The sequence below is a fragment of the Lepisosteus oculatus genome, chromosome 7, assembly GCF_040954835.1.
Source record: "Lepisosteus oculatus isolate fLepOcu1 chromosome 7, fLepOcu1.hap2, whole genome shotgun sequence".
NCBI lineage: Eukaryota > Metazoa > Chordata > Actinopteri > Semionotiformes > Lepisosteidae > Lepisosteus > Lepisosteus oculatus.
The window spans coordinates 2,563,294-2,584,604 of record NC_090702.1 but is presented as its reverse complement, the minus strand read 5'-3'; the positions used below and the strand labels follow the sequence as shown (position 1 = coordinate 2,584,604).

Here is a 21,311-nt window from a genome sequence, read left to right as displayed (position 1 = left end):
CACACACACACACACCAGGGCCACTCCATCACAGGACACACACACACACACCAGGGCCAGTCCATCACAGGACACACACACACACTCACACCAGGGCCAGTATTTCCAGAAGCCAATTAATCCCTAAGCATGACTTTGGCCTCCGGGAGGAGACCCCACAAGAACAAGAGGAAGGGTCGTGAAGGGTCAGGTCAGCACTGCTGGTGTGTGCTCACCTGGGCCTGCTGTCTGTATCTTGCTCTCTGGACAGGTGTCGGCGGACCAGGTGATGCTATCCCACAGTCCTCTGCGGATGTTCACTCAGTACCACGAGAAGTGCGTCCTGGTATCGGGGCAAGGCGCAGTGACGGAGGTGGCCCGGAAGTATCCTTTCTTCATTTACTCCCTGAGCCTTTTTCAATAGGAAGGTTGTTACAGCCCATGCATCATTCAAATGTATTAATTTCCCTTACCCATCGTTCTTCCTAGGACGCCATAAATAACCCCGTTGGTTTTGGGTGGGACACAGTGTTGTCGATATAGAGGGCAGTTTAAATTGTCCTAACAGTTTGGCCTCCTCAAGCAGAGGAGGCGAATAAAGAGAAACTGCAGCGCCATCTTTATATTTCGGAGGCTGGAAAGAATCGGTGTCGATGAGCGCACGTCAAACCACGATGTCCTCAGTAACGTGCAAAAGCTGCAATTTACAGCACAAAACAGATTCAATTTCCAGGTCCGCGCCGCACCGGGCTCTGTGATTCAGAACCAGGCCAACAAGACCTCCGGTGAGGTGAGGCAGCCCTGTGACTTTGTAGACAAGCAGGCTTGTGAATCAGCAGCCATATCACCCTGCAACTCACAACTGGCAGCCCCCACTGGAGCTCAGCAGGTATGAGCCTGGTCAGTACCTGGAGGGGAGACTCCTGGGAAAGCTGAGGCTGCTGCTGGGAGAGGTGTGAGTGGGGCCAGCAGGGGGCGCTCACCCTGCGGCTCATGTGGGTCCTAATGCCCCAGTATAGTGACGGGGACACTAGACTGTAAACAGGCGCCGTCCTTCGGATGAGACGTCAAACCGAGGTCCTGACTCTCTGTGGTCATTAAAAATCCCAGGGCGTTTCTCGAAAAGAGTAGGGGTGTAACCCTGGCGTCCTGGCCAAATTTCCCATTGGCCCTGACCAATCATGGCCTCCTAATAATCCCCCTCTATGAATTGGCTACATTACTCTGCTCTCCTCCCCACTGAGAGCTGGTGTGTGGGGAGCGTTCTGGCGCACTATGGCTGCAGTCGCATCATCCAGGTGGGGCTGCACACTGGTGGTGGTGGAGGGGATCCCCATTACCTGTAAAGCGCTTTGAGTGGAGTGTCCAGAAAAGCGCTATATAAGTGTAAGCAATTATTATTATTATTATTATTATTATTATTATTATCATCTCGTCATTGAGCCTGAGAAGCTGGGACTGCAGCTCCCCTTTACGCCACTAGGGGGCAGACGTGCTCCCAGTCTCCCGAGGTCACCGCGAGCTGATCCACTGGGAGATCCGGCTGGGTGCAGTGTACAGTGAATGTCATTATGTGACTGCTTCCCATTTAACACACAGATAAGCCATGCGGGAGGAAACCGGAGGAAACCCACGCAAATGCATGGGAGAACATAATAATAATAATAATTGCTTACACTTATATAGCGCTTTTCTGGACACTCCACTCAAAGCGCTTTACAGGTAATGGGGATCCCCTCCACCACCACCAGTGTGCAGCCCCACCTGGATGATGCTCCAGTCCTCTCACACACACCAGCTCTCAGTGGGGAGGAGAGCAGAGGGATGGAGCCAGTTCAGAGAGGGGGGTTATTAGGAGGCCATGATGGGTCAGGGCCAATAGGAAATTTGGCCAGGACACTGGGGTAACACCCCTACTCTTTTCGAGAAACGCCCCGGGATTTTTAATGACCACAGAGAGTCAGGACCTCGGTTTTACGTCTCATCCGAAGGACGGCGCCTGTTTACAGTCTAGCGTCCCCGTCACTATACTGGGGCATGAGGACCCACACAGACCGCAGGGTGAGCGCCCCCTGCTGGCCCCACTCACACCTCTCCCAGCAGCAGCCTCAGCTTTCCCAGGAGTCTCCCCTCCAGGTACTGGCCAGGCTCACGCCTGCGCAAATGTAAGGGAGAACATAATAATAATAATAATTGCTTACACTTATATAGCGCTTTTCTGGACACTCCACTCAAAGCGCTTTACAGGTAATGGGGACTGTTAGTGTGGAGTTTTACCTGTAAAAGCATGCAGACTCCACACAGACAGCACCCCGGCAACTGAACCCAGCGCCCCAGATCTGCGGGTCAGCAGTGCCAACCCCTGCTCCACCATACCTCCCACATATAGGAATGTCATATTTCTAATCAAAGCAGTTTTCCGGGGGGAGGATAAAACAACGTTCTCTCCTCCAGTGTAGTTCGTGTGAAGTGCCGCAGAATTCCGGTTTCTAGGAATGGAGGGGCGTGTGGAGGGGCGGGTCGTAGGCTTTGAGACGGTTTCCTCTTAACTCCTGCCCTCGCAGTCTGGGGTTTCAGAAGGTGGTGACCATCGAGAGGCTGAGGGAAGCCTACCCTCTTCTGGATGTCGTGGACCACCACCGGCGGCCCAGAGACCAGGTGCGTGTCTGCTGTGGTGGGACATCGGGGAGGGAGGGTCCAAGCACGTGGGTAGGAACCGCCCTGGTGACGGTGTTGGGGGTCGGAGGAGAGGCAGTGGTGACGGTGTTGGGGGTCAGCGGAGACGCTGTGGTGACGGTGTTGAGGGTCGGAGGAGAAGCAGTGGTGACGGTGTTGGGGGTCAGTGGAGACGCTGTGGTGGCGGTGTTGAGGGTCGGAGGAGAGGCAGTGGTGACGGTGTTGGGGGTCAGTGGAGACGCTGTGGTGGCGGTGTTGGGGGTCAGGTCGGCGGAGACGCTGTGGTGACGGTGTTGGGGGTCAGGTCGGCGGAGACACTGTGGTGACGGTGTTGAGGGTCAGGTCGGAGGAGACGCTGTGGTGACGGTGTTTAGGGTCAGCGGAGACGCTGTGGTGACGGTGTTGAGGGTCAGGTCGGCAGAGACGCCGTGGTGACGGTGTTGAGGGTCGGAGGAGAGGCAGTGGTGACGGTGTTGGGGGTCAGGTCAGCGGAGACGCCGTGGTGACGGTGTTGAGGGTCAGGTCGGCGGAGACGCTGTGGTGACGGTGTTGGGGGTCAGGTCGGAGGAGAGGCAGTGGTGACGGTGTTGAGGGTCAGGTCAGAGGAGACGCTGTGGTGACGGTGTTGAGGGTCAGGTCGGCGGAGACGCTGTGGTGACGGTGTTTAGGGTCAGCGGAGACGCTGTGGTGACGGTGTTGAGGGTCAGGTCAGCGGAGACGCTGTGGTGACGGTGTTGAGGGTCGGAGGAGAGGCAGTGGTGGCGGTGTTGGGGGTCAGGTCGGCGGAGACGCCGTGGTGACGGTGTTGAGGGTCAGGTCGGCGGAGACGCTGTGGTGACGGTGTTGAGGGTCAGGTCAGCGGAGACGCTGTGGTGACGGTGTTGAGGGTCAGGTCGGAGGAGACGCTGTGGTGATGGTGTTGAGGGTCAGGTCAGCGGAGACACTGTGGTGACGGTGTTGAGGGTCGGAGGAGAGGCAGTGGTGACGGTGTTGGGGGTCAGTGGAGACGCTGTGGTGACGGTGTTGAGGGTCAGGTCGGAGGAGACGCTGTGGTGATGGTGTTGAGGGTCAGGTCAGCGGAGACACTGTGGTGACGGTGTTGAGGGTCGGAGGAGAGGCAGTGGTGACGGTGTTGGGGGTCGGTGGAGAAGCTGTGGTGACGGTGTTGAGGGTCGGTGGAGACGCCGTGGTGACGGTGTTGAGGGTCGGAGGAGACGCCGTGGTGACGGTGTTGAGGGTCGGACGAGACGCCGTGGTGACGGTGTTGATGTAGAACGCCGCCTGCTGTGCTTTCATTGTGCACCAGTTTCCACAAGTCAACCAGATGCGAGACCTACTCGACCACTTTCAGTGCTGGAGGTGAACATCCTCTGTGCCTGTGGGGTTAACTACATTATTCCCTTCTTTCAGGTGGAGCCAGCTAAGGACTTCCCTGCCATCGAAGGTATTTGAAACCGGAAGCTTCTCTGCCCCTGCAGTTCCAGTAACAGTTCCCAAGTTCTTGTAGGACCTCATTTCCTGGATGACCGCTTCTCTGCAGAAATCTTTCTGTGAGCTTCCCGGTATCGTTCCCCAACAAGGTTTCCTCCCAGGTGCCCACATCAGACATCCTTGGGTATTAACGATAATGAAGCGGACACAGGGCGTCCCAGAGTTCCATCGCTGTCCCACAGGGCGAAGGCAGGGCTGAGGGGAGCAGTTTTTATTGAAGCAGGACATGAGATAAGAACACTTCAGATCAGATCACTCTATTGGCCAGACACAATGTCTCACATGAGGAATGTGTCTTTTCTCAGACCCCAGCCTGCTCTCCATGAGACACACAGACAGGGAGAGAGAAGCTGGGGGGTCAGAGCGCAGGGTCAGCCATTTATACGGCGCCCCTGGAGCAGCTGGGGTGAAGGGCCTAGATCAGGGGGCCCCCACGGAGTAGGATTCCTCTGCTGGGCCGCGTGATTCGAACCGGCAACCTCCCAGCCACAGGCGCAGGTCCTGGTGTACGTTATCAGGAAGCCACTTACTCCTGACAACAGCGTGCGGAGAAGGCAGGAGGGAAGTCCCGTGCTCCCAGGGAAACTCCACACAGACCTGCGTCTTTGCTTTTCCTTGCCAGCTGTGATCCTCTTCGGAGAGCCGATCCGGTGGGAGACGAACCTGCAGCTGATCGTGGACCTGCTCCTGACCCACGGCCGGCCAGGGGATCCTGTGACGTCGCTGCCTTACCCCCACATCCCGGTGCTGGCCTGCAACATGGATCTCATGTGGATGGCCGAGGCCAAGAACCCAAGGTCAGGCCGGCAGGGACCAAGTCTGCCTCCGGATCCATTTTCTGACCACTTCATCCAGCACAGGGGCGCTGGGGGGAGCAGGAACCTATCCCAGCAAGCAAGGGGCGCAGGGCAGGGTACACCCTGGGAAGGACACCAGTCCATCTCAGACCCCACACCCCCACACACACCCCCACACACACCCCACACCCCACACTCCCACCCACACCCCACACCCCACACTCCCACACCCACACACCACCACACCCCCACACACACCACCACACCCCACACCCCACACCCCCACCCACACACACACCACCACACCACCCCACACACACACACGACACACACACACACACACACACCACCACACCCCACACACACAAGCCAGGGCCAATTCCCCAGAAGCCAGCATGGGTTTGGACTGTGGGAGGAAACCAGAGCACCACACAAACACTGAGGCAACATGCAAGCTCCACACAGACAGCACCCCAGGAACTAATTCCATGGCCCTAGTTCGATGCTGATCAATGCACCACCATTCAATCAACGTGCATCGTTCGTGCTTGTCGGGCTGTCCGCTGTACAAGATGCCATGCTAGAGATGTAGGACTCTGATTAGCCATCAGGTGGTATTTGAGGGAGTTTACCCAGTGTAAATAATTCTTATGCTTATATAGCACTTTTCTGGACCCTCCACTCAGAGCTCTACAGGTCAGGGGGAATCCCACTGCCCCCACCAGTGTGCAGCCCCCACCTGGATGATGCTCCAGTCCTCTCCCACACACCAGCTCTCAGTGGGGAGGAGAGCAGAGGGATGGAGCTAGTTCAGAGAGGGGGGTTATTAGGAGGCCATGAGGGGTAAAGGTCAGGGGGGAAATTTGGCCAGGACACTGGGGTAACACCCCTACTCTTCTCGAGAGACACCCTGGGGTTTTTAATGACCACAGAGAGTCAGGACCTCGGTTTTTGTCTCATCCAAAAGATGGTTCCTTTTTACAGTCTAGTGTCCCCGTCACTATACTGGGGCATCAGGACCCACACAGACCGCAGGGTGAGCGCCCCCTGCTGGCCCCACTCACACCTCTTCCAGCAGCAACCTTAGTTTTCCCCAGGAGTCTCCCCTCCAGGTACTGGCCAGGCTCCCACCTGCTGGGCTCCAGTGGGGTGTGTCAGCTGGGAGCTGCAGGGGGACACGGCCACTGGCCAGTCTGGGAGATTCCTAAGTGAAATGTGCTGTAGGCAAAGGAGACAACGAGAAGATTGGATTCCCGTGAAAACGGGAGACTTGAGAGGCACCTCAGCTCTCGCTAAATTTCCAAGCCTTGCCCCCCTCGCGTCGGTCCGGGTTCCACGCCCCCCTGACGGGGCCCGGCTCCCCATGTCGCCCTCAGGTTCGGACACGGGACGTTCCTGGTTTGCCTGGAGCACATCTACCAGAAGGTCACGGGCCGGGAGCTGAAGTACGAGGCTCTGATCGGGAAGCCCAGCCTGGTGACGTACAACTACGCCGAGCTCCTGGTCAGGCAGCAGGCGGAGGCCAGAGGGTGGACCGAGCCCGTCGTCCGACTCTATGCTATTGGGTGAGCCGCGCCGGATAGGATCGAAATGTGTGTTTACACCGTGTACGCGGGCTTACAATCGGGGGCTCCTGCACGGGAGGAGGAAAGCAAACTCTCATGGTGTAGTGATCCGAGGATCTCATTCAGCCAAAGAAGGGGCTTCAACAACGTGGCTGGGCAGCTTGTTCCACCCTCCCACCATCCTTTGTGTAAAGAGGTGCCTCCTTTGCTCCCAGTTTTAAATGCACTTCCCCGTAGATCCCCTTTGCGGCTGCTGGTTGGTGCTTCGTTATGCTTTACACGGAGCGGTGGCAATTGTGGCTCGGGACCTGCGCCTGGGGCCGGGAGGTTGCCGGTTCGAATCCCGCGGCCCAGCAGAGGAATCCTACTCCCTTGGGGCCCCTGAGCGAGGCCCTTCACCCCAGCTGCTCCAGGGGCGCCGTATAGATGGCCGACCCTGCCCTCTGACCCCCAGCTTCTCTCTCCCTGTCTGTGTGTCTCCTGGAGAGCAAGCTGGGGTCTGAGAAAAGATACATTCCTCATGCTGGACATTGTATCTGGCCAATAAAGTGATCTGATCTTATTATATATAATATAATGGGCGCTGCCTATACCTGGAAATGTCTATTTTGTGGTATAAACTGCAGATTGAACAAGTTACTGTGGATATTACATCACGCTACAGGGACTAGTGAGCAGGAAGGGCCGCCTCACGTTGTCATTCGTGGGAACTCTCGTGGACATTTTACGTTCGTTGTGGTTTGGAATGCACACCGCAGCATTTGCAGCACATCGCAAAATCTCTGCGGTGAGACGCCTGCTGCCACAACCTGTCCTTCTCCGCGCGTCCATCACAGCGCCTCAGTCGGTGCCTCAGGGACTAGTGAGCAGGAAGGGATGCTCGCGTTGTCATTCGTGGGCGCTCTCGCGGACATCTTTCTTGTGTCGCGGTTTGGAAGGCCGATTCTCTCTAACCCTGGAGTGGAAAAACAGCGCTGAAACGGGGCTCTCCTCTCACTCCGTCTTCACAGGGACAACCCCATGGCGGACATCTACGGCGCCAACCTGTACAACCGCTACCTGCAGGGGGCGCTGGAGGCCCAGCTGAAGGGGGCGCGGCTGGCGGAGGCGCAGGGGGCCCCGCCAGAGGCGGCGGGGGGGCCCGAGGCCCTCGGGAGGTGCCTGGCGGAGTGCTGCGTCTCAGTCCTGGTGTGCACGGGTGTGTATGGGGGCGGCGGCGGCGGCGGCCAGCGGGACCTGCCCCAGGACCCCCGGCAGAGCGTCACCGAGAGGGTCTTCCACGGCCACCGCGACTTCCGCTTCGACCCCAGCCTGGTGGAGCCCGCCCTGGTGGCCCGGGACGTGGACGAGGCCGTGGAGCTGGTCTTCGGCCAGGAGGGCTGGCCCCTGGCCTGAGCGAGGCCCCCGTGGGGCGGGGGGGGGCGCGCGGAACTGCCGTCCCAGCGCCGGGCTCGGGTGCCGAGTCGGGGCTGGCGAAGGAGGATCTTTTCTGTCTTTCATTTCCTGTTACCCCCCCCCCCGTCAGCCAATGAAAAGGAGGGGATTTCAGCCACTTCCTCGTTTCCATGGAGACCCCCCGCCCCTCCCCTGCACGGCGACGCCCACCAGGAAGTCACTCTGCTGCTGTGGCTGGTCTCTGTGGGACCCCCATTGCTGCCTTGCCCGCCGGGGTCCTGCGTTCATTGCCCGGGGTGCTGTCTGTGTGGAGTTTGTAGGTTCTCCCCAGGTGTGCGTGGGTTTCCTCGAAGGCGCTCCAGTTTCCTCCCGCGGGCCAAAGACGTACTGGTAGGTTGATTGGCTTCTGGGTAAAACTGGCCCTGGAGTGGGTGTCTGTGTGTGGCCCTGTGATGGACTGGCGTCCCGCCCAGGATGTACCCTGCCTTGTGCCCATTGCTTGCTGGGATAGACTCCAGCTCCCCCGTGACCCTGAATTGGAAGAAGCAGTTAGAAACTGGGAACACACAAGCTCTGTTTAGAAACACAGAATACAGTTTCCAGCTTGCAGAAAGCACCTCTTTTCCAGTTTCCTACTCCCTTAAGCACAGGACAGGTCACCTGCAGCAGCTATGCTGTGCATTGATGTTTCTGTGTTCCCTGGTAGAATTCATGCAAATGCCACCTCAGTCTGCACATGATTGTACAAACGGAAGGGAGAGGCAACTTCAGGTTTCCAACTGTTTTCAGCACAGGTGGGGCAGGTTTGAGGTTAGCACCAGGATAGGCAGGGGTGTAGGGCCTCCTGTATCAATCTCCCACACAATCAGTAGGTGCACATATTTCCAGCTTGGGATCTCCTCTTCCATACCTTTGAGAGCCCAACACAACTGCTGGGTGTGTCAGAAACTGTTTCTAGCTGGAATTTTTTTTACAAAAGAGTCCGTTTTCTGTAGCTTAGTACTGTTTAATAGTGTTGCTGTACCACCAAGTTCCAGTAAGCAGGTTTTGTACAGGGCTTGAAACAGCTGAGATTGCTGTAGCTGTGACTGGCGTGGAAACTCTGCTGCTGTGCTTTCCAGTCTGTTGCAGCCATAAAGACGTTTAAGCTGGGGATGTAATGCGTTATATGGATGTTTTGTTACACGTTACCAATATCTTGAGTTCATGCAGGTGCGTTGAAACAGCGCACAAAGAAGAAAACTTAAATGCAGAGTCATGTCCCCTGTGTAGACGACACTGTCTCTAATAAGGAGTATATTAACGTACATTACAGAGTGTATCCTTACAAGAGATTTTAATTCTCTTAGACCAGTGAGGCTGCTGCGAGGAGAGAGGCGATTTGCTGTCAGCTTTTTACATACCAAGCAGATACGCCTTAGAGAGACCTTGGTCGCTTTTTGAAGAGCCTATTCAAACTAGAACAATCATAGAACAATACGTTCGTTCTTGTCGAGGTTGGGCTTTTAATGTCATTTCTTACAAATGGTTTGAAACTGGGGTATTTCTCTTGAGCCTAGAATTTTTTTTCTAACCCAGAAAAAACTTTTACATCTTTAATTAGTATGTATTTTTTTTTTTTTTACAAATGTGAATGAAGATCTTTGACCATCTGAAGATTGTTGTATATCTTTGGCATTATAGTGATATAGCACTATAACCCGGTCAGTGATTTTCATTAAGATGTTTCATTATGTCTGGTACTGAGCTCCTGCATTAGTCTAAATCCTAACACTGTACTTTAGAGAGAGTCTTTCTTGGCATTTTATAAGCAGTGCTTGGAAGGTTAACTTTACTGTCCATTATGACAGACAAACTCATAGCTGAGTGTTGGGAAGGATTAATGAACCTAGACTTCATCCTGGAGATTCCATCTGAACGTACTGAAATATACCCCCCAGAAGACACAGATCATCGTGTTTGGTGCTAAAATAACTTTGGTTTCAGCATTGACCTCAGCTTAAAGGAGGGAGTTATTTGTGGAAGCAAATCCATCCCTCTCTGGACAACGACAAAAGAAAAGGTGTGGGTGTTTTCGGGGTGTGGTAACTATGATTTTGGGGGATCAAGCAGCTTTTAACTTTGTCATCCAAAAGGGGAAAAGTACGAATGACACTGATTTTCATTGATCATGTTTAGAGTAGTACAGACATTTCTGTTGTAACATGCAATCAGTTTTAACAGCTAGTCCTGTCTAACACTTTGTGTGATTGCCCGACATTGACTTTCTATGCATTAAAGAATCAAAAGGATACTCAGACTGCATATGTGTTCCTGTTTTGTTGGACATGGTTGTGACAATGAGACAGCTTGGTCCTGGGTTCAAGTCTGGACAGGGGTGTCTGCAGTGAGGAGGAGTGTGTCCTTCCCTGTGTGTCTGTAGGTTTGAAGTTCAACTGGGTTAACTGATACAGGTCAACAGGCTGTGGGTTTAACTGCACCAGTTTAACAAACCTGCTGCTTTGAAAAGATCTGGAATATCTGAAAATGCGCTGACCCCTCCAGGACCAGGACTGGACAGCCCTGCTGCAGACTTACTGACCCTTCCAGAACCAGGACTGGACACCCCTGCTGCAGACTCGCTGACCCCTCCAGGACCAGAACTGGACACCCCTGCTGCAGACTCGCTGACCCCTCCAGGACCAGAACTGGACACCCCTGCTTCAGACTCGCTGACCCCTCCAGGACCAGGACTGGACAGCCCTGCTGAGTACTCACTGACCCCTCCAGGACCAGAACTGGACAGCCCTGCTGCAGACTCACTGACCCCTCCAGGATCAGAATTGGACAGCCCTTCTACAGACTCGCTGACCCCTCCAGGACCAGAACTGGACAGCCCTGCTGAGTACTCATTGAGCCCTCCAGGACCAGAACTGGACAGCCCTGCTGCAGACTCACTGACCCCTCCAGGACCAGAACTGGACAGCCCTCCTGCAGACTCACTGACCCCTCCAGGACTAGGACTGGACAGCCCTCCTGCAGACTCACTGACCCCTCCAGGACCCGAACTGGACAGCCCTGCTGCAGACTCACATTCATGTAAGTGTTGATTTAAAGTATGGAAAAGTGTCAGACGTCCCGACCATACTGCCGGCTCCGCCCACCAGCCGCTCAGCCAATCACACAACTCGTTCCTGGGTCCTCCCCTCCTATTCTTAGGGCGTGTCTGGCACAAGGGACCGCCCCCATCGGTGAACCATCTGCCTAGGGCGGGGCCTGTGGACGTAACAACTGACAGGCAGGTTAGCCTGTTTAGAAGAACTACAGGAAGTCGCCCTGGGGGGTTATGGGAGGTGTAGTCCTCAGGCAAAGCAGAACAGTAGTAGCTGTTTTTTTTGTGTGTACCCAGAATCTCCAGGGTTTATATTAACCTAGGAAATGTTTATGTAAAGCTAGGAATGCTCGACAATTGGTTTTAAAAAAGTACATTGAAAAAAGACAAGAAGGGCTTCTTATTCCATAAACGAAGCCAAGGAGATTTTTTTTTAAATAGAAACGGTGTATTCAAATCCCTTCATCATTCAGCTTGAAGAATACAAACAGTAAAAACACATCAAACCCAGCATTATCCCCTCCGTGGGGGGTTAAGGCACAATTGTTTAATGTCTTAAAACTGAGTCGTCTCCACGTAGTGGATCTTTAAAGCCTAACGTGAGTTTCGGCACACTTTACGTCTTTCACATTAACATTTTTTTTTAAAATTAGTGTCAAGCCTGCTGGACATGTCGCAAACACCATGACAAAGCGGAAAGCAAGGCGCTGATAAGAACGTGCGAGTTCCCAAAGTAAAACAACGTTAAGATTCATAGAACAACACTCACAGATTTAGAGAAGTTCCAACGCGCCCAGCTAAGATTTCACTGTACAAGACGCGTCTGGAGGAAAAAAAACAACTAACCAAACCCAAATCATGTCACATTAAAAAAGGCAAAACAAAAAAATACAGGGTGTTATATCCAGTTAGAAAGAGTAGTATTGCATCATGTACCTTCGGGAGTCAGTAACATCACTTTCGGGCATGTGAAAGGATTATTTTATATTGTTACCAAGCCTTGTTCTGATTCAGGTTTTTAAAGCAACCAGCATCAATCGCCATTACACAGTAATCCGTTACAATTACATATTATTTATGTAAGGGATTACTTTTGACAATAAAAGGCAGGGGGAAAAGACATTTAAAGTCATGTGGTACAGTGACATATGTACTGTGTAGGTACTTACAAATGTATTACATTATCTCTTGAAAAGACATTTCTTCCAAATGTCTAACCAGAAAATCTGCACTACTGTTGTTAGAAGATGTTTCTGTCTGTTAGTGTTGAATGACTGCAGCTAGGGAGCTGAGAGAAAATGAAAATCAATCGCTTTTCACAGAAACTGCCTCATTGCACAGGAAACCAGAGGCTTCTGGACAAAGGGCTTAGTTATTAGAATTGGAAAAAAAAACTAACTTCTTAATTACCAGTGCAAACACTTGCTTGTTCGGGGCTGGATTCTTCACTACGGCTCTAACAAAGAATTGTTTTAGCTCGATCATCCAAAGACTTTGAAATCGAACCATGAACGACTGTGATTATGGAGGTTCCCCTCATATTGAACCTTTTTCGTATTTATTTACTGTCAAAGAATTCAGTGTGCTCAATGACAGCAGAGCGTGGAGTATGCAGTCTATAGGTTAATGACACTTATCACCTCGACACTCGATCTAATAAATGTGTTAAAATCATTCAGCAGCTTTCCAAAGTTCTCAGAAATGTTCTCATTCTTCGTGAGCAAGAGATGGTTAGACCACCCATCCAGTTTCCACACACACACACACACACACCAGGGCCAGTTTTCCCCAGCAGCCAATTAACCTGAAGCCTTTTCTTCGGACTGTGGGAGGAAACCGGAGCACGTGGAGGAAAACCCATGCAAACACAGGGAGAACGTGCAAACTCCACACAGACAGCACCCCAGGAACGGAGCCCAGGGCCCCAGTGCTATGAGACAGCATGGCTGGCTCCCGAGCTGCCCAGGGTTCACCTGGACACCGCAATAAGACCGTTCAATGTGTTTCTTTGAATGTTTTCTTTCTAATTCTGTACCACTTTACTTTAACCGAGTTAAATTTATTTGAGAACATAGCATTACTAAAAAAAAACCCAGGTTTGCACCTTCAGCCACGTTCCAAACTTTTCTTGTGGGGAGGGGAACCGCCGAGGTTGAAATTGCAGCGCGGCGACAGAAGGGGCTTATCTTGGAAACCGAAACTAAAAAGCAGCAAACCTTTTTGCTGTTGTTGTTGGTTTTTTTTAAAAAGCCACCTGTTGCTCCTTCAGTCGCAGGAGTCCGGGATACATCCAGGTACCGCCCGACGCGTCCGACACTCGTGTTTCCAGACCGCGGCGCTGAAGGATACCGAGGCGGCAGGAAGGAGAATCGTCTCGCAGGCTGACATTCCCCAAATAAAGAGTTTCGCTTTCTGAGGGCAGCTGGGGAGCAAACCTGGGGGCTATTTGTTGAAAAACTAGAACGCGGTCTGGATTTTTACTCCCCTGCTTTCGTGGGAAGCGGCTGTCGGTTGAATTTTCTTGCGAAAGAGGAAGGTTGGTGCCGCCGATACGCACAAGCGCCCACCCCCCTCTCCTCTTCCTGCGGGGCGAGTGGGAGACCCCCGAGCCGTCTTTGAGAGGGGGCACCTCAGCACTCGCAGGCCTTCCTCTCCGGCTCGGGGGGGATGACGGGCCGGGAGTTGGCGCGCAGCAGGACGCGCGGGGGGGGCTCGCCGTGGACGTGGACGCCGTTCCGCGCCATCAGCTCGCGGGCCATCAGCAGGAAGGCCTCGTCCACGTTCTGCGCCTCCTTGGCCGAGGTCTCCAGGGCGGCCAGGATGCCCTTCTCCTCCGCCAGGGCGCAGGCGTCCTCGAACAGCACCTGCCGGTGGAGGGCCAGGTCCGATTTGTTCCCTGGTGGTGGGGGGGGGGGAGAAAAAAAGCTGGAATTGAGCGACAGTCTGGGCTGTGTCCGCAGCAGGGACTCGAACCCGCAACCCACCAGAGACCTGCTGTGCCCCCTGCGCTACACTCTTCCCTGTCGATCAGTAGGCTGTGTCCACAGCAGGGGCTCGAACCCGCAACCCACCAGAGACCTGCTGTACCCCCTGCGCTACACCGTTCCCTGTCGATCAGTAGGCTGTGTCCGCAGCAGGGGCTCGAACCCGCAACCCACCAGAGACCTGCTGTACCCCCTGCGCTACACCGTTCCCTGTCGATCAGTAGGGTGTGTCCGCAGCAGGGGCTCGAACCCGCAACCCACCAGAGACCTGCTGTACCCCCTGCGCTACACCGTTCCCTGTCGATCAGTAGGCTGTGTCCGCAGCAGGGACTCGAACCCGCAACCCACCAGAGACCTGCTGTACCCCCTGCGCTACACTGTTCCCTGTCGATCAGTAGCGTGTGTCCGCAGTAGGGACTCGAACCCGCAACCCACCAGAGACCTGCTGTACCCCCTGTACCCCCAGCCGATCGATCGCTACAGCACTCTGGGAGCAGATCCCACACTGGGGCGGGGGGCGCGTGCGGCGTTCTGGGGGATTCTGGGACGGCGGCGGCGACGGCGACAGGGGGGGGTTATGCCCCACCTACCCACGAGGACGAGCACCACGTTGGCGGCGCCGTACTTCTCGACCTCGTGGATCCAGTGCGGCACGGACTCGAAGGTGGCGCGGCGCGTGATGTCATAGGCGATCACGGCGCCATGGGCGCTGCGGTAGTAGCTCTGGGTGATGGTGCGGAAGCGCTCCTGGCCAGCCGTGTCCCACACCTGTATCTGTGGGGGGGAGAAGAGGGGTCAGGGGGCTCTCACGGGGGGGGGAGCGGTTTACCAGCCGCCCGCTGTTGGTTCTTCACCGTCACTATGGCAACTCAATCTGTCCCAGTCTCCCCCCCCTCACCTCCCTGCCTACACCGGCCGCCCACGTAATATAATAATAAACTTTATTTTAAATAGTGCCTTTAAAGGTGGCTTCTCAAAGCGCTTGGTAGGAGCGTAGGAGGAGCAGAATCTGCTCAGAGGGGACCCGAAACCCCAAGAGCCTCCTGCGACTCCCTCTCTCTCCCCCACCTCGTTCGGCCCACAGTACCGGGGTACAGTACAGTATGGCGACGGGGACACTAGACTGTAAAAAGGCGCCGTCCTTCAGATGAGACGTCAAACCGAGGTCCTGACTCTCTATGGTCATTAACAATCCCGGGGTGTCTCTCGACAAGAGTAGGGGTGTTACCCCAGTGTCCTGGCCAAATCTCCCCCCCTGGCCTTTACCCCTCATGGCCTCCTAATAACCCCCCTCTCTGAACTGGCTCCATCCCTCTGCTCTCCTCCCCACTGAGAGCTGGTGTGTGTGAGAGGACTGGAGCATCATCCAGGTGGGGCTGCACACTGGTGGCGGCAGTGGGATTCCCCCTGACCTGGACAGAGCTCTGGAGTGGAGGGTCCAGAAAAGCGTGATACAACTGTAAGCAATTATTATTATTATTATCGCCAGCGCTACGGAAACCGCGCGGCCGGTACATTTCCACTGCTGTGTTTTTCTTCCACTTCTCTCCGGGTTCTCCTCCCCAGAGGGGGGGTGGCTCAGCTGGCAGGGAACGCTGTTCAAGTGAAATGCCGCTGGGGGAGGCGACAGCCTGGCTGCGTCGATGGAGACGCCCGCGTTTCTCCCAGGGAGGGGGACGATGGGGCAGTGCGCAGCCCGGAGCCACAGCCCACCCCCCCCCGGCTCCGGTCCCGTGATACCGCGGTCCGCTGCCGCAGACAGAGCGATGAGAAATGGCAGCCTGGTGCGCGTCCCCCGCCTCACAGAGGCGGAGAGGAGAGCGGAAGTTTCCGTGCCCGTTCCACGCACCCACCGCGCCACGCAGGTGCCAGGTATTTGTATGTGGAAGTGTTAATAATAATAATAATAATAATAATTGCTTACACTTATATAGCGCTTTTCTGGACACTCCACTCAAAGCGCTTTACAGGTAATGGGGACTCCCCTCCACCACCACCAGTGTGCAGCCCCACCTGGATGATGCTCCAGTCCTCTCACACACCAGCTCTCAGTGGGGAGGAGAGCAGAGGGATGGAGCCAGTTCAGAGAGGGGGGTTATTAGGAGGCCATGATTGATAAAGGCCGATGGGAAATTTGGCCAGGACACTGGGGTAACACCCCTACTCTTGTCGAGAGACACCCTGGGATTGTTAATGACCACAGAGAGTCAGGACCTCGGTTTGACGTCTCATCCGAAGGACGGCGCCTGTTTACAGTCTAGTGTCCCCGTCACTATACTGGGGCATGAGGACCTACATGGACCACAGGGTGAGCGCCCCCTGCTGGCCCCACACACACCTCTTCCAGCAGCAACCTTAGTTTTTCCCAGGAGGTCTCCCATCCAGGTACTGACCAGGCTCACACCTGCTGGGCTCCAGTGGGCTGCGAGTTGTGAGTGGCAGGGTGATCTGGCTGTTAAGATCCCTCTATTGGCCAGACACAGTGTCTCGCCTGAGGAATGTGTCTTTTCTCAGACCCCAGCCTGCTCTCCAGGAGACACACAGACAGGGAGAGAGAAGCTGGGGGTCAGAGCGCAGGGTCGGCCGTTTCTACGGTGGCAGGGCGGCGCTGGCGACCGCAGCCTTCGCCCGACGGGAAAAACCGGATTGGACGTGTCCCGGTGCCAGCCGGCGCATTCCGGAGATTCTTCCTCCATCAGCTGAGGAGCCGGTTCCAGAGACAAAGGAGAGGTAAGGGCAGGAGAGCAGGTCGCGCTGCTTCACACTCGCGGCGCTGGGGGCTGTCACAGGGAGAGGGGCTCCCGCAGGGGCTGCTGGGAACCTGCACAAGGGGCGTGGGGGGCTGTCACAGGGAGAGGGGCTCTCACAGGGGCTGCTGGGAAGGCGCTGTCCCCACTGGGCACACTGGGCGATAAACTCACATGGAGCCGGGGGGGTCTGTCAGAGAGATAGGCAGCCCAGGACTCGTCTCTGCATGCGCAGGGGCTGCTGGGAACACGCTGTCCACCCTCTGCACGCTGTGTGATGAACTCACACAGGGGCGCAGGTGACCGTCACACAGAGAGAGAGAGACCCCCCCAGCTTCCAGCACACTGCAGGCAGAGACACGTGAGCTTTACAGAACAGCACAGAGGATGAGCTGCGACCGCAGGAGATGCTGAACCAGAGGTCAATGAACCCCAGCAGTCCAGCGGCATGCTGGGAAGAACAAGAACGGACAAGGAGCCCAGCTCTGTTATTTCACCCCTGCTGGCTAGGGGAGAGTGAGACACTGGGGAGAGACCGTGTGTGTGATTGAGGTGGGGGAGGTCGGTTTCATGGAAGGGACCTCGTCGACCTTTGAACCCAACAACTCGTCTCCCCAGGTCGGACGGCAACTCCACTGTAGTGTAAATACCGACCGGCTCAGTCACCTTGCCCTGCCTCGTTTTCCTTCCTTTCGGAAAAGGGGGAAACAAAAAGAGACGCTGGATTCCCCACAATGCAAGTGCCCGCATGGAGCGTTTCTAGGCCCTGTAACGGGACCGTGGTAAGAGCAGGGTAAGGTGACAGCTGAAAAGACGTCACCTCCTCTGCGCGCCTTCGGATCCAGACTCCAGCCCTTCTTCCGCAGAAGGGGTTTGATCGAGCAGGTTCTGTGTGTCTGCACCCCCGTACCCAAACGCCTTACCGAACATGGGGGTAAAGTCCTGCTGTCACCCCTCAGTCTGCCTTTTCTGTTTTTCTGACTGCAAAGCTCTTTGGGAAGGCCCTTTTAATAATAATAATAATAATTAATTAATAATTGCTTACACTTATATAGCGCTTTTCTGGACCCTCCACTCAAAGCGCTTTACAGGTAATGGGGATCCCCTCCACCACCACCAGTGTGCAGCCCCACCTGGATGATGCTCCAGTCCTCTCACACACACCAGCTCTCAGTGGGGAGGAGAGCAGAATGATGAAGCCAGTTCAGAGAGGGGGATTATTAGGAGGCCATGATTGGTGAGGGCCAATGGGAAATTTGGCCAGGATGCCGGGGTTACACCCCTACTCTTTTCGAGAAACACCCTGGGATTGTTAATGAGCACAGAGAGTCAGGACCTCGGTTTTACGTCTCATCCGAAGGACGGCGCCTGTTTACAGTCTAGTGTCCCCGTCACTATACTGGGGCATGAGGACCCACCTGGACCGCAGGGTGAGCGCCCCCTTCTGGCCCCCACTCACCTCTCCCAGCAGCAGCCTCAGCTTTCCCAGGAGTCTCCCCTCCAGGTACTGACCAGGCTCACACCTGCTGGGCTCCAGTGGGGCTGCCAGTTGTGAGTTGCAGGGTGATATGGCTGCTGTTGGCGCTCTATAAACTAAAAGGCGCTCAGCCAAGGCGGGGGATAAGTATCGTCAAGGCCAGGTCAGCGCTCGGACACATGCCCCACCCCACCTGCCCCCTTACCTTCACTCTCTTCCCCTCGATGTCCAGGGTGCGCACGGTGAAGTCCACCCCGATGGTGTTCTGCTGGCTCTCCGTGTAAATCCCGGACCTGAACCGCTGGACCACGCAGGTCTTCCCGACGTCCGAGTCCCCGATCAGGATGATCTTGAACAGGAAGTCGAAGGCGTCTTCCTGTCCGGAGCCTGCGGACTGCATAGCCGGGAGGGGGAGACACAGAGCCGGGAACACGATCAGCTTCCTTTTCAACGGGAGCGGAGGAGGTCGGAACTTAATAATAATGATGATGATGATGATGACCAGAACAGCAGCACAGGAGGAGCACAGCAATTCAGCACCCAAGTGTATCTGCCATCAGCGTCTCAGCGAGTTAGCACTCAGGAATGGAATCACTTTCTGGGTCTCTCGGAGACCGGTCTGTCTCTGCCGGCACTTAAGGGGGTGTAGGTTCTTTCCTCGATGATCTGCGGCAAAATGGGAAGTTCTCCCTGGAATCCAAATTGTTCCTTCCCCCCCGTTTCCCTGTCCGTAGTGTTACTGGCACTGTGGCAAACTCCGATTTCCTTTTCTCTAATACCCACCCAGGCAGCGGCGCCTGGGATTCAGGTCGAGACGGAGCGCTCGGAGCGTGTGATATGCGTGGAGGTCCAAACGGAGCTGGTCCGATTGCTGCCTTCGGAACACTGATGGACTGCGGCGGCTAAGGAAAAAAAACGACCGGTCTCGGCAGGTCTTAATGCCCGGCTATCCCGGAGCGCCGCTGGTGGGGAGAGATCCCTGTATGAATGAAATATTCCAGATCCCGTTTGCCTCTGGTTTTAAAACAAGACGCACATCGTGGTTCCTCCAGTCGGCCAGAGGGCACGACCTTTCCTTTTTTTTTAAAAAAAATAAATAAATTCCCAAGATATTCCCTTTTCCAGCTCCGGCCACCTTGTGCGCTGGCTTCAGGCACGTCTCAGCAGACTCTCCCGGCAGACAATGGAGAACCGGTTCCCAGATCGTGACTTTCTGTTCCCCATGCTCATTCGGAGGCAAGGGCAAGAAAACCCGTCTTTCTGGAGGGCCGTTGGTGGACGGCCATTTCAGCGGCACCTGTTCTGCATTCGTTTCCTGCTTGCTCGTCTCCGGCTGGCCCCTGCTCCTTCCCGTATGTTCTTCAACGGTAACCTCCTCTCACCTGCTCCACCTGCGGCTCTTGTCTGTCTTGAAAGCACGTCTCTCTCTCTCCTTCCCTCCCCCCTCTCTCTCTCACCCAGTACGCAGGTCAGCTTGCCTTACCTGTCCGGGCAGGTAAGGCCGCCTCCTCCAGGTCTCGGCCCATCTGCCCCACTGCATGCTGGGGGTTGTAGTCTTCAGCCGGCGTTCCGGCTCATTCTCTCACCGCGGGGGTGGGAAAGAAGGAGAGGGGGAGGTTAACCATTGCCAGGGGCTTCACCGCCTGACTTTCCCCGTTTGAAAACGGAAGGAAACCGTCCGAGCTCGTAGCTACGCCCAGAACAAGTCCCCGTTTGGACACTTAATCTCACAACTCCTTCCACGAGAAAACAGAATCTCGGGCTTTGACTACAGTCTGATATACAGACTGTAGTCAATATATCTATATAGATAGATATATAGATATCTATCTATATATATACTATATATGGTACTGATATACTACAGACTCGGTACAGGCTACACAAAACCCACCTGGGGCTGCTCCCTCTCCAGTGGGTTCCTGATGTCTGGCAAGACCCTCGCTCTCTGTGGGCTCCTTAGCTACAGGCTCCTTGGATTTGAGCTTCGATTCGACGCGTTAATCTTACCCGATCTCCCAGCCCGTGGGTGACATTCGGACGGAGATGCGATCACTGTGCACAAGTACACGACAGCCCCTATTGTTCGAATGTGAACACCCCCTCCTTAACTCCAGGGCACCAGGCACTGCTGGATACCAGAAACAATGTGTTAGACAGGCTTGGGGGGGTCGGGGCTGTCCCACAGCCTCTGAGTGTCTTTTTGTTCCTCCTGCGGGGCAGATCACGAGTCGTCTTCAATCCCAGTGAAGGGCAGAACAACAGGGGGCTTGTGTCACTGACAGGCACCCACATTGATCAGATCGGACCACTTTATTGGCTGTATACAGTGTCTCACATGAGGAATGTGTCTTTTCTCAGACCCCAGCCTGCTCTCCATGAGACACACAGACAGGGAGAGAGAAGCTGGGGGTCAGAGCGCAGGGTCGGCCATTTATACAGCACCCCCGGAGCAGCTGGGGTGAAGGGCCTCGCTCAGGGGCCCCAACGGAGTAGGATTCCTCTGCTGGCCCGTGGGATTTGAACTGGCAACCTCCCGGCCACAGGCACAGATCCTGAGCTGCAGAGCCGCCACTACGTCCCCAACTCTTGTTCAGTGTTGCGAGACTGCTCCTGACTGCGAGAGCGTCCGAAGGGGTTGGCCGCCGGAAAAATGCGGCTATCAGGCCCATCCGGCCCTATGTGCTAGTTAGCAGTTAATCGATCCCACGATCTCATCCTGTGCTTGCTTGAAAGAAGTTAATCGGCTTCAACAGCATGGCTGGGTAACCTGTTCCCCACTCCCGCCACCCTCTGTGTAAAGAAGAGCCTCCTGTCCCGAATGGAGGAGCTCACCCAGCTGTGTCTGGAGAGAAGCACGGGTATGGGCTTCAATAACATGGCAGGGCCGCTTGTTCCACACCCCCACCACCCTTAGTGTAAAGAACTGCCTTGTGTGCTCGGGAGGCTAGAACGAGTGTTCAATGGCTTTAAACAGCTGGAGCAATTTCATTGTGACCTCTGAAACAGCTGGCCTGATCAATGTGATCAATGCAGCAGTTCAGAGTGCCTTTGAAAAGAAAATACAGACATCCTCTAACTTTTAAGGAGCATGGCTAGACATCACTGA

The 21,311-nt window shown here is 55.0% G+C and overlaps 2 protein-coding genes across 2 annotated transcripts in view; one reads left to right on the top strand and one right to left on the bottom strand.

Annotated features, from left to right (window-relative positions):
• Window positions 1-10,200, top strand: part of LOC102693954 (haloacid dehalogenase-like hydrolase domain-containing 5) — a 15,031-nt gene extending 4,831 nt beyond the window's left edge. Inside the window, exons 3-8 of the mRNA XM_069192022.1 lie at window positions 251-363; window positions 2,544-2,637; window positions 4,066-4,099; window positions 4,769-4,943; window positions 6,320-6,508; window positions 7,519-10,200. Coding sequence (XP_069048123.1) covers window positions 251-363; window positions 2,544-2,637; window positions 4,066-4,099; window positions 4,769-4,943; window positions 6,320-6,508; window positions 7,519-7,903 — 990 coding nt within the window. The 3' untranslated portion in view covers window positions 7,904-10,200. The remainder of the gene's footprint in view (window positions 1-250; window positions 364-2,543; window positions 2,638-4,065; window positions 4,100-4,768; window positions 4,944-6,319; window positions 6,509-7,518) is intronic.
• A 1,307-nt stretch (window positions 10,201-11,507) lies between these two features.
• On the bottom strand, window positions 11,508-20,290 carry rab19 (RAB19, member RAS oncogene family). Its single transcript, XM_069192023.1, has 4 exons — window positions 19,686-20,290; window positions 18,408-18,596; window positions 14,569-14,752; window positions 11,508-13,890 (listed from the first exon to the last, which is right to left on the bottom strand). Exons 1-4 carry the CDS (start codon window positions 19,740-19,742, stop codon window positions 13,625-13,627), a joined length of 696 nt encoding a protein of 231 aa, XP_069048124.1. The 5' UTR covers window positions 19,743-20,290; the 3' UTR covers window positions 11,508-13,624.
• Between the last annotated feature and the right edge of the window lie 1,021 nt (window positions 20,291-21,311).